At 37.3% G+C, this 15,112-nt stretch overlaps 1 protein-coding gene across 1 annotated transcript; it reads right to left on the minus strand.

Moving 5' to 3' along the window:
* Window positions 1-904: 904 nt before the first annotated feature.
* Window positions 905-14,172, minus strand: gal3st2 (galactose-3-O-sulfotransferase 2). The gene is made up of 5 exons (XM_039670379.2): window positions 13,620-14,172; window positions 13,285-13,512; window positions 8,130-8,240; window positions 4,988-5,639; window positions 905-3,517 (listed from the first exon to the last, which is right to left on the minus strand). Exons 2-5 carry the CDS (start codon window positions 13,356-13,358, stop codon window positions 2,414-2,416), a joined length of 1,941 nt encoding a protein of 646 aa, XP_039526313.2. The 5' UTR covers window positions 13,359-13,512; window positions 13,620-14,172; the 3' UTR covers window positions 905-2,413.
* Window positions 14,173-15,112: the final 940 nt, after the last annotated feature.

A 15,112-nucleotide genomic window follows, 5' to 3' on the forward strand; every position in this document is an offset into this window, starting at 1 on the left:
GTCATCATTTACTCACCCTCAAGTTGTTCCAAACCTTTATGAGTTTGACGGCACCCGTTAACTTCCATAGTATTTTTTTTCCCCATACTATATATTCATACCAACATTCTTCAAAATATCTTTTGTGTTTAACAGAATAAAGAAATTCATACAGGTTTGGAACAACATGAGGGTGAGTAAATGATGACAGAATTTTCATTTTTGGATAAACTGTTCCTTAAAGGCCTGAATGACACACAATATCATCCTGTATATTCTAGTTTTGTCGTCTGCCATTTTAAACGCTTGAGCTTTTAAAGCAGGATGGATTTTGAGCTGTCAATGTTTTATCGTTCATCTTCTAGGAGGGAAAAGGTCATTCTGAAAGTGATTCCAACAACATTGTTTCTCTGTGCTGTTATTGATGTGTTTTGGACTTTTTAGACCAATCTTTGTCATCTTTACAGTTATTGTTAGGAGTGAACGGGCCTTTAGGCTTTTATTGACAAAACAATAGATTGAGACTGGAAATGGATGGATCATGTTCATAGTTATTGTGATGAACTACATGTGGTTAACATAACCTCTTAAAAATGAAGGTTCTTTATTGGAATCGATGGTTGCACAAAGAACCTTTTACATCCATGGAACCTTTCCATTACACAAAAGGATCTTTATAGTGGAAAAAAAAGGTCTCCAGACTAAGAAAAAATACATTTATTTTGAGAACGGTTTGTTCTTTGGGAAACCGGAATGGTTCTTCTATGGCATCACAGCGAAAAACAAAACAAAAAACAACCCTGTTTGGAATCTTTAAACTGATTAACACCAGCTAATTCTTCTGAGAAAAGTTCTAACATAATTTGTTTGCAGATTTGATGAAGCTCATACATTTAGCTTATTTTTGGGGGTTTTGTCTTAACAGTAAAATGCAGACTGGAAAGTGATAGACAGGGAAAATAGGATCAGCACATGATTCGGGTCAGACTCAAAGCCGACAGCATGTGCACAATATGCCACAGCACTGACAAACTCATGCATTTTTAAGTTTGTGTCCTTGGTGTCAAAATACATTTAGAGGCCGCTGTGTTTCTAAGATGGTTCAGAAAGCACCAAAAAATAAGAGAAATTTGTTCAATGTATTTTGTATTAGGCTCTGATTCATGCGTCTGAAATTGCCAGAGACATATTTCCATATTTAACAACAAATCAATTTGAAAAGCCACATGGTACAAAAATAAATAGCTGGATTTAGAAAGATTATGTATATATTCCAAGTTATTTACAACAGTGTTGTCTCAGTTCAATTTCAAATTAGTGCTGTAACAAAAACCTAGTTGAACTGGATTTATACTTTTGCAAAAGGCCAAACATATACTCATAGTGGAAATCTGAACCTTTGGTTTTAGAGAACTAGCAAAGTCATATTTAGCCAGTGTGGTACAGAAAGTTTTGCATTTCCCAAAACACATAAAACAGCTGAAAAGGCTCTATAAACCAGGCTAAAATGGAAACTAATTTCCAACCAAAAAAATAAAAAAAAATAAATAAAGAGTTGATTCTTATCAGAACAGAAAGTGCAGTCAAGTGAAACAAGACTTACTTTGTCATCTAAGACAGTGAATCACACTCAATTATTATTGTCTCACAGCATATAATCATATCCCGTACTATTATAACAACCAAAATGATCAAGTTTCAGGTATGGTTTTGCTGGAGGACAAAGCATAAATACATCAATGGATGTAATTTATAGGCAGAAACAATATATTAATCAATACATACATTGCAAGTTTTTCATTTATTCAAAAAGACATTGTCATGTGGAAAATCAGCCATTAACGATACTAGCTTGATTTCAATACGGACATCACTGAAAGTAATAATAACTTAAAGTAGTAAGCGATTCAGATGTTGATTCAAGTCAATGAACATTTTTTTCAAACTTGTATTTTTGATCAATTTGTCAAAAGAGTTGGATTTTTCATTAAAGCCCTGGACTAAACTGATCTGTTTGTAATGCGTGGCCACATTACGGTTACCATTAGAGAGGAGAAACCAGTGCGACTGCACCGGGCCTCATGCTTTAGGGCCTATGGCCGCTTCCTCTATCTCGCACTGGGCCGCCAAACTGGGCCCCATGTCTGGGATGGCACTGACCGTTCCTCTGAGAACGTTTGCGTCATTTAAATCCAGTCAACTGCAATCTACGTGATCAGGACTGGAATCAGTGAGGCCGAAAAACACAGAATTCATCCAGGTTGACGGACAGAAAGCTGCTCGGTTTAAGCCGTGCTTCAGATGTCGCTGCACTAATAACCATAGACAACAGACTTTTTTTGCCTGGGAAATCTCCGCTCATTTCTGACTGCTCCTTTGAGTTATCTAATTCTGTTCTGAATTCTCATCAAGTAATTCATCTCAACAAAGCAGATTAGTGCGGTTCCTTACGTATGTTTGAGTTCATTACGGGTTTTTGCGTAGTGCGTTTATCCGAGTCTCCTTTTCTATGACGTTTGGTTACGCTGTGTACTTCAAAACTGCCTTGTCGCTCACTACGAACAACAGAATTACGCAAAACGTCTAAGCCATGTTCATCCCCAATGGCTGTATTTGTATTGTTATGTGAGGTATTGTTTGTCACTGCTATGCGCACGTATGTCTCAATATTGCGTTTAACAGCTCTGTGCGTTGCAATGTTTCTGGAGGCCGCAATCTTTTTTGCGACAGCGGCACGTGCGGCCGCCAGCTGAGGGAACTGTTTGGTGTACAATGCTGATGTGTATTGCAGTTCAGGCGTAATCAACCTCTGACAAAGCCCAAAAGTGTCATTATTCAACCCCAGTCGGAGGTTATAACCTTGAATAACTGCTGCACCATATTGAAACGGCTTTAATGACGAATCCTTGACCTGCGCAGGATCAACCGCCCCTCCTTCCTGTAAACACATTTGCTCAAGCTTCGTCCTCTTCGCCCTCAGAAGCTCTACTTCCCGTCGGAGTTGCGTCCGTCCGAGTGTGGAGTCAATGCGTTTCCAGAAAGTGGCATTAAAGTGCTGGTACAATCGCCAGTCTAGTGAATTCCACTGTTTTACCCGCTCTGCGGTCTCTGCATTTAAGGGTCGCCGAGAGCGTTCACTGCGACTGTTGAGGCGGAAAGACGAGATATCGTCCAGTGACCAGCAGAGGGCGTGCTTTAGAAGCACCAGAGATTCATCGAAATACTCCGAGATGAGGATCAGCGGAAAGTCGCGTTCCACAGCAGTGATGACCTCGGCGCTACGCCTGTCCAGATCGGTGTCGTTCACTGGCGCTGTATTATCCAGACCGAAGTCAAAGGTCAAAATGTTACGTGCATAGTGGTTGTTAGGCACGGAGGTGTTGTAGCTCCGCCCACCCTGGTTCAGGAACTCCTCAAGGCTTTTGACGACACGGAATGCCGGGATCGCTTTGTAGTAAACAAACAGGGATTCCATCATCGCCACCGGATTCCGAAGAATGGAGAAGTAAAATGTGTCCTTAGGCATCAACTTCCTCACCTGAATGTCAGAAAGATTTAAAGACAATATGAGCTTATGAACACAATCTTTTAAAAAAAAAAAAATACTGTTTTTTGACTAACTTACAAACTTTTACAATTTGAAGAAATTCTGACCTCTTGTTCTTTGTCAAAGACGTACAAACAAAGCCCGCTTAACTTTTCCATCACAGAATGCAATCTCCATCCAATCAGTGCAAATGTTCTCTAAATCATTGGGATCTACACCTGCCTACATCAATCTAGCACCGGGTGATTTGTCTTCCTCTTGAAAATTAAAATAGTCAGTTGTTTCAAATGATTTATGTGCTTGCCAAGTTGTCTACGCACATTCAGGATTGCATTCATAACACTGAGAGTCTTGAAAAAATTGCAAACTTCTTCAGCTTAAATGTCCTTAATGGCAATTGCTTAACCCTTTGGTGCTGTAAACTAATTTCATCGGAGAGGTACGAAACTTGGTAAAAGTTTTGGCACTTGCTTTTTGAACACAAAAAAATAAATAAAAATAAAATCATGGACAAGACTTGAAGGTTAAATGGTCTTGAAAAAATAGTCACTCTCTTGTATTGTTCACAGTCAAAAATGACCGCATTGGAAAAGAATGGGAGATTAATGTATTGGAAAAGTTTCGTTCTGCGCCAAAACAAATTCTTACTGAAAACTGGAGCTTTGGAGACCTCAGCCTCAATTTTGGAACACAGTTTAAGATTTATGGATTTGATTTTCTCAGTTTTAGAGTATGGTAAACGTGTTTTGCAAAATATGTATTTCATATAAAAAATGAAAATGGTATTGTGCATTTTTCATAATAAATGTAAAAATTGAATCAAGTTAAAATAATAAGTAATTACAAGTTAATAATAATAAAAAGTAAAATAATCTGCCAAAAAGAGACCAAACTTAAGTCTGTGCTCTAAAGCGTTCAAGATTTATGACAGTTTAAGTTGGAAATTTCATTTCCAGGTCCATGTTCAAAAAGTGAATACATGGATTATAACTACTGCATTAGTATCATTTTTGACCAATAAGTGAACAGTACCAGAGGGTCAACCAATTAAATATAAGGCCAAATCAATATAACATATAAGAAGTGACATAAAAGAGGCATTCATTTTTATTTGGAGTCTGCTCCATCTGCTCTCTAGCATCAGTTGGTTAAAATCACATAATGCTATTTAATCAAATTTAAATTTTAATCAAAAACAGTACCCATATGCACTGCATGTTTTTTTTTTTACCTTAAACCCAGACTCATAATAAAAAGTAATGATTGCATTCTCCTTATTTATTATTCCATGTTTATATTATATTATATTATATATACAGTATATATATATATATATATATATATATATATATCCACAGCATTTTAGGGCTTCTATTTAAACCCGTCCCTTTTAACATCCCAAATCGTTCTTTTATTCATCTAATCCTGCAACTCTTGGAAGTAATGTGCTCTCAGACTGACCTCTTGTGAGCTGAATCTCATATGATTGCACAGGATGTGGAACTCTTTCACGCTGCGAGTCCTGACACCCTCCACAAAGTGTGCTGCAAAGAAGGCTGGGTAAAATAACTGGCTGTGCATGTTCAGCGGCAAGGCAAACGTCAAGTTATGGCTGTCCCCGTAACGATAGAGAATGTTCAAAATGGTGCTGCTGGCAGTCTTGTGCGTCTTGAGGAAGACAATGCGTTTCTTGGGTTGACACGTGGCAGCTTCTGATTTTAATGTATATTGATCAGTATCGTTATCAGAGTGTGGTGGTTTTTGAATTTCCGGGTCATTTTCGTCGATAATTGGCTGGTGCTGAAATCGTTTATCCACTTCTTGGTCAAGCAAGAGTTTGTTCGGCTCTATTGGTGGAACGTCTTTGGTAATGCTGGTGAGCTTTGTTCTTGTAACCTCCAAGACCTGGTCCCTTTCCTCTTCTAAATGAAGGTTTAGGCTCTCGCCTATTTTCTGTATGAAATAATGCTGGTCGACTGGTTCCTCAACAGTGGTTGCTGAGACAGACCAAAGGTTTCCCAGATTTTCCCAGTCTATGCGTTTCACGGGTCTATGGATATCTGTAGGCATCTTGACCAGCTGTTCACTCACAAGTTTCAAAACCTTGGAACTCCTAAACAAGAGAGAAAGAGACAGTACATTTTAGATATTGACCCCGAATCGAACTTACACAATTAAAGCAATATTTAATGTCCTATATATTGTCTTTAATGGAAATATCATCCAATGAAAGTGGTTAAATCTAAGCTAAAAAGTCTCCCTCTATGTTATATTTACTTTACATCAATCTGGATGCATTTAAAACGCATTTATTTTGGCCATCCATCCACATTGAGACACCGTTTTTAGTCCTAAGTACAGTATAGCAGTTCTATTTTCGCATTATGTGGACAGTGAAAATTTGAAATCGAAAACATTAGAAAACGTACATGCATGTAACGCATTTGTAGCCATAGTTATCTATGGTTATACCAGCATTTTGTGCCTGCCATTCATTGCTATTTAGTACAATTCATATTATATTCCTGCGAAAATGACAGAAAATGGCTGTGTTCTGCAGCAAAACATGAAGGCAATTGCATATTACGAATAATACAACAATTGCGATTATGTTATGATTATGTTGCAGTCTCAAGACAGCAGAGAACTTGAGTGATCGATGCCTAATAAAGCCCCCACGGTGAATGCCGATTATACAGGCGTTTTTGTGCCGGAATATAATGAAATTGAGGTTGAGTTAAAGCTACTAGAAAATTAAATTCACAAGTTGTTAAAGAGGCAGTCCAATCTGCTAGAGAGAAAGAAACTGCAGGAATAGATGTTTGAGTTTTTAAATTCCTCTCTAATGACTCTACTAGGGCCAGACATATTTTGATTATTGGGGACACAATGACAACTGAATGTTTGTATGGCTTCTTAATTATTTATCTTCTTCAATGTTAGACTAATTTGCTGAGAAAGAAACAGCCTGAGGCTTGTCGGAGAAATCCCGGTGGATTCGCTAAATCCTAAAAATGGTGTATTCAATCAATGGATACATTTGAATGCAGCGTCACTACAGCGAGCCAATGTTTGAACAAAGAAAAATAGAAGGAATTCTCCATCACCACCACAACCGGTTTCTTCCACCAGTAATCGTCCTAGAGTAGGACGCTTTTACGTTATTTCTCTTCAAATAATGAGTCCACTAGGCCCAGAGACATTATAATTATTTGAGACTCAATAGTGAATGTGAATGTTTCTTATTTATGTTCATCAATATTAGACTCAATTGCTCCAGTCAAATTAAGTTCTTGTACTAAAATACTCTTTAAAATGCTCAAAATCAACATTTTAACTAATAACTGCCACAAAGCAGGGTTTTTATTCAAAACCATCAATAATTTGTTCAACCCGCTGCTTAGTGCTGCTTATTGTCCGATAGACTGACTTGTTCATAGTGACATAGTTCACCATTCAATCTTTATTGATACATTAAATAGATAGGTTGGAGTTTCAGGGAGTGATGTTCCACAGGGCTCCCTGTTGGGACCAATTTTGTTTACAATTTACCTCTTGAATCCGTAATCCAGAAACATCACATTCATTTGCACTGCTATGCAGATGACTTACAGTTACAGTTATACAGTCACTGTGATCTGACAGGCTTATGTTCTTCATTCGTTCTTAGCAGATATATGAAAAAAACTGGATGGTTTGTAATTTTCTGCAATTGAATACTGATCAAACTAAAGTTGAGATAATCGGTCAGGGCTCTAATAAAAGTCAGGTTGAGTCAGTTCTTAAATAAGGTGTTACCTAATTTCCTGCAGGAAGTGAACAATTTGGGTGTTTACTTTGATACCATGTGAATGTTTTAAATGATATCAAGAGGTTGGTTGAGTCAAGTTTATCAGTAAAGATGAGACCTATTCATTTTAAGATATTATTATTATTATTATTATTCAATATTATTATTGAAGTGTTTAACGCAACTTTTAAGACCTTATTAAACAGTTAAATGTCCCACATCTTCTAGTCATTGTTTTGTTGGCTGTTCCAAGATCCAGATCCAAAACAAAATGAGTCTTTTGCAGTGAAGGCTCCAATATTATGGAATAACCTCCCAGTGGATATTAGATTTACGGAATCTGTGCCTGCAAATGAATGAATAATAATTTTAAAATGTATTTGTATTGACATTTATTACTTCGTGAAGTCTTTTTGAGTGTTTTTGTATCTTTTGTTTTATGTAGTATTTTGTGTTTATTTTATTATGTAGGCCTCTTTGTATTTTTTGTAAAGCTCTTCATTTACCTTTTGTAAAGCACTTTGCGCTATATAGCTTTAAAAGTGCTATTTAAATTAAGTTTATAAGTATTTATTAGTATTAGACCATTCATGTAATCGCGATTTTGAGTGTGACATTGATTTACGAGTAAGTGGTGGGATATTTTTGTAATAAAATGTTATCTCAGTGAGCTTTTATTATATTTTACACATGTGCAGTACTGGGTGATTAAAGCATTTTTCGATGTTTCAGAGTGGACAAGGAGAGTGTTTTGAGACATAAAAGCAGTTTTCAAATCACTCCGATTCGCATGAATTTTAAAACAAGCTTAACCTGGGCTGTCGGACCACTCCCAGCATCTGCAGCGCCATGCAGAGGACAGTCAGGACCATCAGAGTGAACCACATAAAACGCAGACGACTGCAACACGCAACTCTTACACACCTGTAAACAGTTCAGAAGGAACCACAGGTTAATAAACAACAAAGAGAAACAAAGTGAATGAAAGTTCGATACATGCATATACAGCTTAGCTGAACAGTCGACAGACGATAAGTTCTGTAAATGTGAGAATTTAAGCAGAGTGAGAATTTAAAGGGATACTTTACTTCTGAAAAGATGAAGGTTTATTTAAAATGGGTAATTTATATAGAAAAAATGTGAAATTGTTTTCTTTCCAGACTGAGAAAAGCCAGAAAATGTATTTTTTTGGCTTATGTGGATGAAAGACAACAACTCCCAGAATGCACTTGCTTCGCTGCCCTAGGAGGCCACACCTACCGGTAACAGAGCGCAGTGGTTGAACAACAAGTCTAGGCTACTAGTGAGTCTCTTTGATGAGTCTGCCCGGGATTTCGAGAGATCACCCAAAATGTCCAGGATTCGGCTTTTGCGTTCTACAGTCGCCATTCATTATGTTTACTGTGGTGAGCAGGACGAGGCCGAGGGCGTGATTACTGATGAGAGACACCTGTGAGACGCACCAGTCTCATATCTCTCACGGAGGAGCGGGAATTTTCTTAGCAAAGTTAAAACGCACATCAACCGATCAATTGTTTAGCAAACAAACACTACATTCAGATTCACCAATTGTAATGAATTCGGTTAGATTGACACAAAAGGTGTGCATTTAGGCAATTAATGGCAAGTGCAGCTAAATCCCAGACATTTTGTACGATCTCGACAGCCGGACATGTCCAGGACAAAGAGGATAAATAGTAACACCTACTACTCAGCTTTCTCCTACCAAGTTATTCATCTTTCTCAACAAGAGCCTGCACGCTTAGCTTCCAAAAAAAGATGGCTGACACTATGTGTTCATTCTGTGAGCGAGATCCCACCCTCTATGGGTGGGTTGAGAACTTGTGGGACAACCCCTAATACTAACTGTAGTCTTTAGCTACAGTCAGTAGAGATTTATGTATTTTTTTGTCAGAAAAAAATCCTCAGATGACGCAAAAATCGTCATTTTGCATCATCGGAGGATATTTTCCTGACAAAAAAAAAAAAAAACATAAATCTCTCATCTCAGGGGGATATGAGGGTGGAAAGCATGGTAATTTGAAAATACTACAGATTTTCTACAAATACAAAGCTTAAATGCTAAATCCTGAAGTATCCCTTTAAGCATAGCCTAATGCTTTAATTTAAACCATTCAAATGCGACAAGACGAAAGAGATCGTGCTGTCTGTGAATGCCCTGACACACACACAACACACGCCAGTATTATGAGTTTTATAATAGGGAATCAAGCTTTCACGCTTGAACAAACAAGAACACACATTTATGCCAAAATGTCCGTTTTGTCGAGTATCCTATTAGTTATATAAAGTCTTAAATGAACATAAAGAGATGTGAGAAAATAAGATAAGTGTGTTCTAATTTATGCAGTGAAGATTGTTTGATAATTGTATTCAATTTCCTACTTGTTAGACAGGAAGGGGACAGGTAAATAAGACACATATTATAGGTTTATGTGAAGATTGTTTTAAAAGGATACACTTTTTTTTTGGAAACATTAAAAAACAATTAACACAGAGTGTACATGGGACGAACAGGTGGATTGATTGTAATATAAATTTTACTTCAAGTTAATTATTAACTGATCCAAATAGTCATAATTAATTTTAACAAGTTGTGATTTATTATTAATATTTCTTTAGAGCTAATTTGCCACAGTCTGTTTTTTTTTTTTTTTCATTTATTTTCCAAATGGCTCTGCTCTGGGTTGCTCCCTGCCTTGTCTCCTCCATGGCTCTCCTTCTTCTGCCGACTCCACCATGGACTCTTCCTCCAATTGAATTTACCCCATGGATTTTTACTCTTCCTCCTCAGACTCTCTTCCCATTTCCCCATGGACTCTTTGTCCAGAAGGTCTTTGTTTACCAAATCTGTTAAGTGTTCTAGCCCCTGAATTTACTCTTTGTGTTTCCTGCTTTGGATTATCTTCACTTTGTTAATAAATAAAAGTACAGCTGCAAGTAGATCCTCATTTCCTTATCCTCCTTGCTGTCTGCACTGTGGCACTTCCTTCCCACAGATATCACTGCAATATTAAAAACGACTTGTTCTTTTGAACGGACTGTTCTTAAATGACCCCCGAAAAAAAGAAGGCTATCAAATTCCACAAAAATATTAAGCAGCACAACCGTTTTCAAAAATGATAAGAAATGGTTTTGAGAATCAAATCAGCATATTCAAATGATTTATGAAGTGACAATGAAGACTGGAGTAATGGTGCTGAAAATTCAGAGTAAATTACATTTTTACATATATTCAAAGACAAGTCAGCTATTTTGAGCTGTACAATTATACACACCATATACAAATACATATTAAATTATTTTCAAAAGTGAGCAGGTTGTTTTCAACTTGATGTTTGTACCCTACTGGTTCCTCCTTTTAATTAAAGTAGAATACCTGATACCCTGCTCAAAGGTCTGGTTTCACCTTGGGACTTCTCTTTTTCTCTCTCTTCTTGCCCCCTTCTGTGTTTTTATGTGGCCACAGCATAAATCGCTTGGTTCGAGTCATCTACAGATCAGCATAAATGAATTACAGACAGTCATTTGCCAGGTTAAAATTAGACTGCTGCTGTCATTGACTGCATTTTAATTTTCAACTCACACAAAGAGAGAGAGAGAAAGAATGTTTTGCCTCTAACCAAGGAAACGAAACCACACTATGCTGAAACAGCAGTCCTGACGTTCTAAACTCCAGCTAAACTTTTCAAGACCCGAGTCGATTCACAAAAGGCAGTACAAATTATACAAACTTTTGACAGCTTAATTTATACGTTCTAAAATATGACAAACTACCTCTTTGCCCAATTAAATTTTGTCCTAAACAAAAAGCACAAGAGATCCAAAAGTTCATGCATTAGCTTACAGTAAATATATTTTTTTTTGTCCATATTTGAGATCCTGTTTGAAAGTGGATTTAATAGATAAAATAAAGGTTGCAATTAGAGCTAAACGTATTTTCTAACAAAAATACATGATTTATAAGAACCATCTTGACTTGCATTAAATAGAGTTTAAAGTCTGCAAGGAACATGTACATTTAATCTTGTCATAAAGATGAATGAAAACATCTTTAAACAATTCGTATGGCATGCTTGAACTCCTGTAATGAGAACAGCCTGTTTTTCTTTGTAAAAGGTTATATGAACAAGTGCATAGTTAAAACATTTTATAAGCAATAGATGGAATATAAAGATGTATAGTAAGTTTAAGTTTTAAACAATGCATGTTTACTGAATATAATCAACATGTTTTGACCTAAAGAACGCAGTCATTGTTTTTTTTCTTCCTCCATAACAATGATTTGGTGACGGCTGTGGTCACACAGACAGAAACAGAAAAACATGCAAACATGAGGAAAAAATTTAAACTCTTTAACAAAACCGCTCGTGTTACCTCAGGCTATGAAACATCTGGAATAGAGAACTCAGCCTCTTCTCTCGTCACATTTGCACAAAAGACACATTCACACTAGTTTTCCATAATAATTAATCAAGCTATAGAGGTGAATAAATAAATAAAAACATCTTCCCTGAGAGAAGTTATCAAATTATGCATCCATTGACCACAAACAGTTTTAATAACTTCTTGACATGGATGAAGCCTTTGTTGCTTCATCAGACTTTACATGCTTTGCTTTAGCTTAAAGGGTTAGTTAGTTATACAGCTCTCAAATTTAATCAAAAATATCTTAATTTGTGTTCCGAAGATGAACGAAGGTCTTACGGGGTTGGTTCAGCATGGGGGTGAGTAATTAATGACATTTTTGGGTGAAATAACCCTTTAACATTAAGTTTTGAATAAATAAATAAACACAGTTAACATTTAGTTCACAGTTTCCATGTTACTTTTTATTGTTTAGGCTACAAAGTAATTTGGCAATTCACTTAAATTAGCATGAGATTAAACCTCCAGGCAGTTTTGTATTGGATACAGTAGGAACTTCAATACGTGTTTCAAGTGCCTCTTGTCTATGGCACGAATGTCATTTCTCGTGGCATTTATACGCCAAAAACAGTTTTTGCGTGTATTTGGCACGCGATTTTCGCGTACATATGATACGCACTTTTTTGCGTATAATACGCACGAACTCCCCACCCCCCTCCCCCCTAAATTTAACCCAGGGTTTTTTAGTGCGTACCATATACACGAAAAAAACACTTTTGGCGTATAAATGCCACGAGAAATGACACTCGTGGTATAGATACGCATCTTCATGAGACTGTGTTGCAAAATCTTTATTTTATGATGGGCATTGAGTTTTATTTAAAACGCATAGGCTGAGAGAACAAGCCTCCACTTTGAAAGGTTTCTTAAATGTTCTCCAGAAGGAATCTGAGAAACTCAATGCTTCTCAGGGCTATCTTTTTACAATCTTGAAGTGTATAATTCACTTGCTTTGTAAACCTAATCAACAGTAATATGATCCCTTTAATGTAAAGTCGGACTTAATAATGAGGTTGAACTGTTCTCACAAGCAGACATTGGCTAAATTAATAGATTGTAAATCTATAACAGAACTGAAGTCAGGTTCTGGTAAGAAGGAACTGCAATAGCACCACATTTTTTTCGAAACTGTAGTTCTCAAACATACATTTACTTGAAAACGTAGGCTATAGCGTATTATTCAACATGTTTATCGAGTTTTTAATACCCATGGCATGACATATTAAAATCCTCTGACATTCCTATTTGAATGAGACCGAATGATACTCTGGTTCGGTTGAAACCCAATAAACTAAACTGTGAGGAATTTTAGGGGGAGCGCGCGCATCACAGCGTTAATTCATCACGCTCGTGCGTGTGAGATGGAGAGAAAAAGACCGTTATTAATCCAGCGGTGCTCGCGCGCATTCACACACAACACCGTCATTTAAATGTCACTCAGACTCACCACAACGAAGACAGTACCGCGTCTTTCTAAGGAAAAACGCATCTATAGTGAAATCTTAGAGAGTTCACTTACGTGGTCCATGGTGAGGTGGTCCGCCAGTTAAATGCTCTCCGCTCTCGGCCCGTGATTCTCCGAGGAGGGAGCATGTCGCTCGCCTGTTACGGAGTCGACGACCCCAATAACCACCCACCCGGCGGACCTCGGACCCCTGGAGTCGTCAAACGATCCGCCGAACTCGTGAAACACTATCCGTCCCTCAGGTCCACCGGTGGGACTCCTCCCGCTAACGACGGGTTGGGTCTGAGGGAAAGAGGGAGAGAAAAGGGAGCGAGTGACAGATAAAGAGAGCTTCAAGTGGCAAATTTACAGCTATGACAGAAAAAGGTAGGTTTTTAACATGTCCTTACAATGAAGATGCAGAAACCGCGTCCTGAAGTTTGAGGAACAGTCCCAAAAGCTGGTGAACAGTCTTGTCCTTATTTGAGATTGAGACACAAGCAATGATGTCAATACTAATGAAAACGGACATAATCCATGTCTGTCTTACTGTGATCCTATAATACTGAGTTCATTACAGACTGAGCACACCTGTCTCTCCTCTCTCTCTCTATCTCTCTCTCTCTCTCTCTCTCTCTCTCTCTCTCTCTCTCTCTCTCTCTCTCTCTCTCTCTCTCTCTCTGATTGCCCCAATGTCATTGGAGGAGGAGAGCAAGAAGTATAATCCGTTCTATGTGCCCTTGTTGTTCTTCCCTGATGAGGGAACTTGATGCCGAGACTCTGAGCACTTTGTGACTGCTTAGAGCACAAAGATATCTTTGTGTCAAGACACTGTAATACCAGGGGAGCAGCAGGTAAAAAAAGCAGAAAAGAGTAGCATACAAGAAAGTGAAGGGTGATTGCAATGAGCTAAGCATCGAGGTTCTCAGTGTACCGAATATCTTTGCCTTTATTTAGAGTGACTTGCAATTATTTTAAAGTGAGTTTTTTTTGCCTCCAGCAGATGCTTACCAGAATTTTTTTAAAATAATCTATATATAGAGGCCTAAAATATGTAACTAAAATGGTTAAAAAAAAAAAGTAATATGACAATTAAGGAATAAAATAGGAATCGATTTAGAATTTTATTAACACCCTGGTGAAAATGACAAACATAAGGCCTAGATGTGCATAATAATGTAAATAAAAAAGAGGGGCAATAAACTATTATTTAGATGAAGAATTATCACCAGCTGGTTGCAGCAGAGTTGACACAGGATCTAAGTGCAGCAATTTTATATAGCCTAATAAAACAAACTCTTAGGACTATAAACACACCAACTAACTAAACACAACAGATCTTACAAACAGCTGAGTGAAACACTGGGTTTAAATAGACAGCAACTAAGGAGCTAATTAACAAGACACACCTGAACAGAACTAACAATCAATTTGAAACCATTGTGACAAATAGGGAGAGACAAACCAATTAACAGACTGAAAACCAACCTAAACACAGACATGAGCAGAACAGATCAAAAACAAACTCTAAAGTGAACGAACAAACGCAAACTGTAACAAATCAAATTTGATGTGTCGTTCAGAGACATAAGTAGATTTTTCCCTTATTAAAACAGTTTAAGAATACTGCAATGTATTGTCTTGTTGAATATAAAAATGTATATTATTTAGAAATTCACATTTTAATCCAAAAATCACATCTATTTGCTATGGTAGTATCAACAGCTGAATAATACTTCTGTCCATAAATAACATTGTGCTCCATCTCTCAGCATTCCCTGCTGTCATTGCATTCACATGCATTAGTAAAAAAAAGAAGCTTTCTATTTAGTTTCATTTCAACCCACAGACAGATCAATAACGATGACATCATCAGTAAAGGCCTAGGCTGACAGTTTTCCAC

Source organism: Pimephales promelas, chromosome 16 (genome assembly GCF_988280905.1).
Source record: "Pimephales promelas chromosome 16, fPimPro1.hap1.1, whole genome shotgun sequence".
Lineage (NCBI taxonomy): Eukaryota > Metazoa > Chordata > Actinopteri > Cypriniformes > Leuciscidae > Pimephales > Pimephales promelas.

Excerpts from the sequence above, each read along its gene's own strand:
- gal3st2 (XM_039670379.2), bottom strand. The coding sequence starts at position 13,358 with ATGCTCCCTCCTCGGAGAATCACGGGCCGAGAGCGGAGAGCATTTAAC. Across the intron at positions 5,640-8,129 it reads GGAGTGGTCCGACAGCCCAG|GAGTTCCAAGGTTTTGAAAC; the intron begins GTTAAGCTTGTT and ends TCTCTTGTTTAG. Across the intron at positions 3,518-4,987 it reads TGAGATTCAGCTCACAAGAG|GTGAGGAAGTTGATGCCTAA; the intron begins GTCAGTCTGAGA and ends TCTGACATTCAG.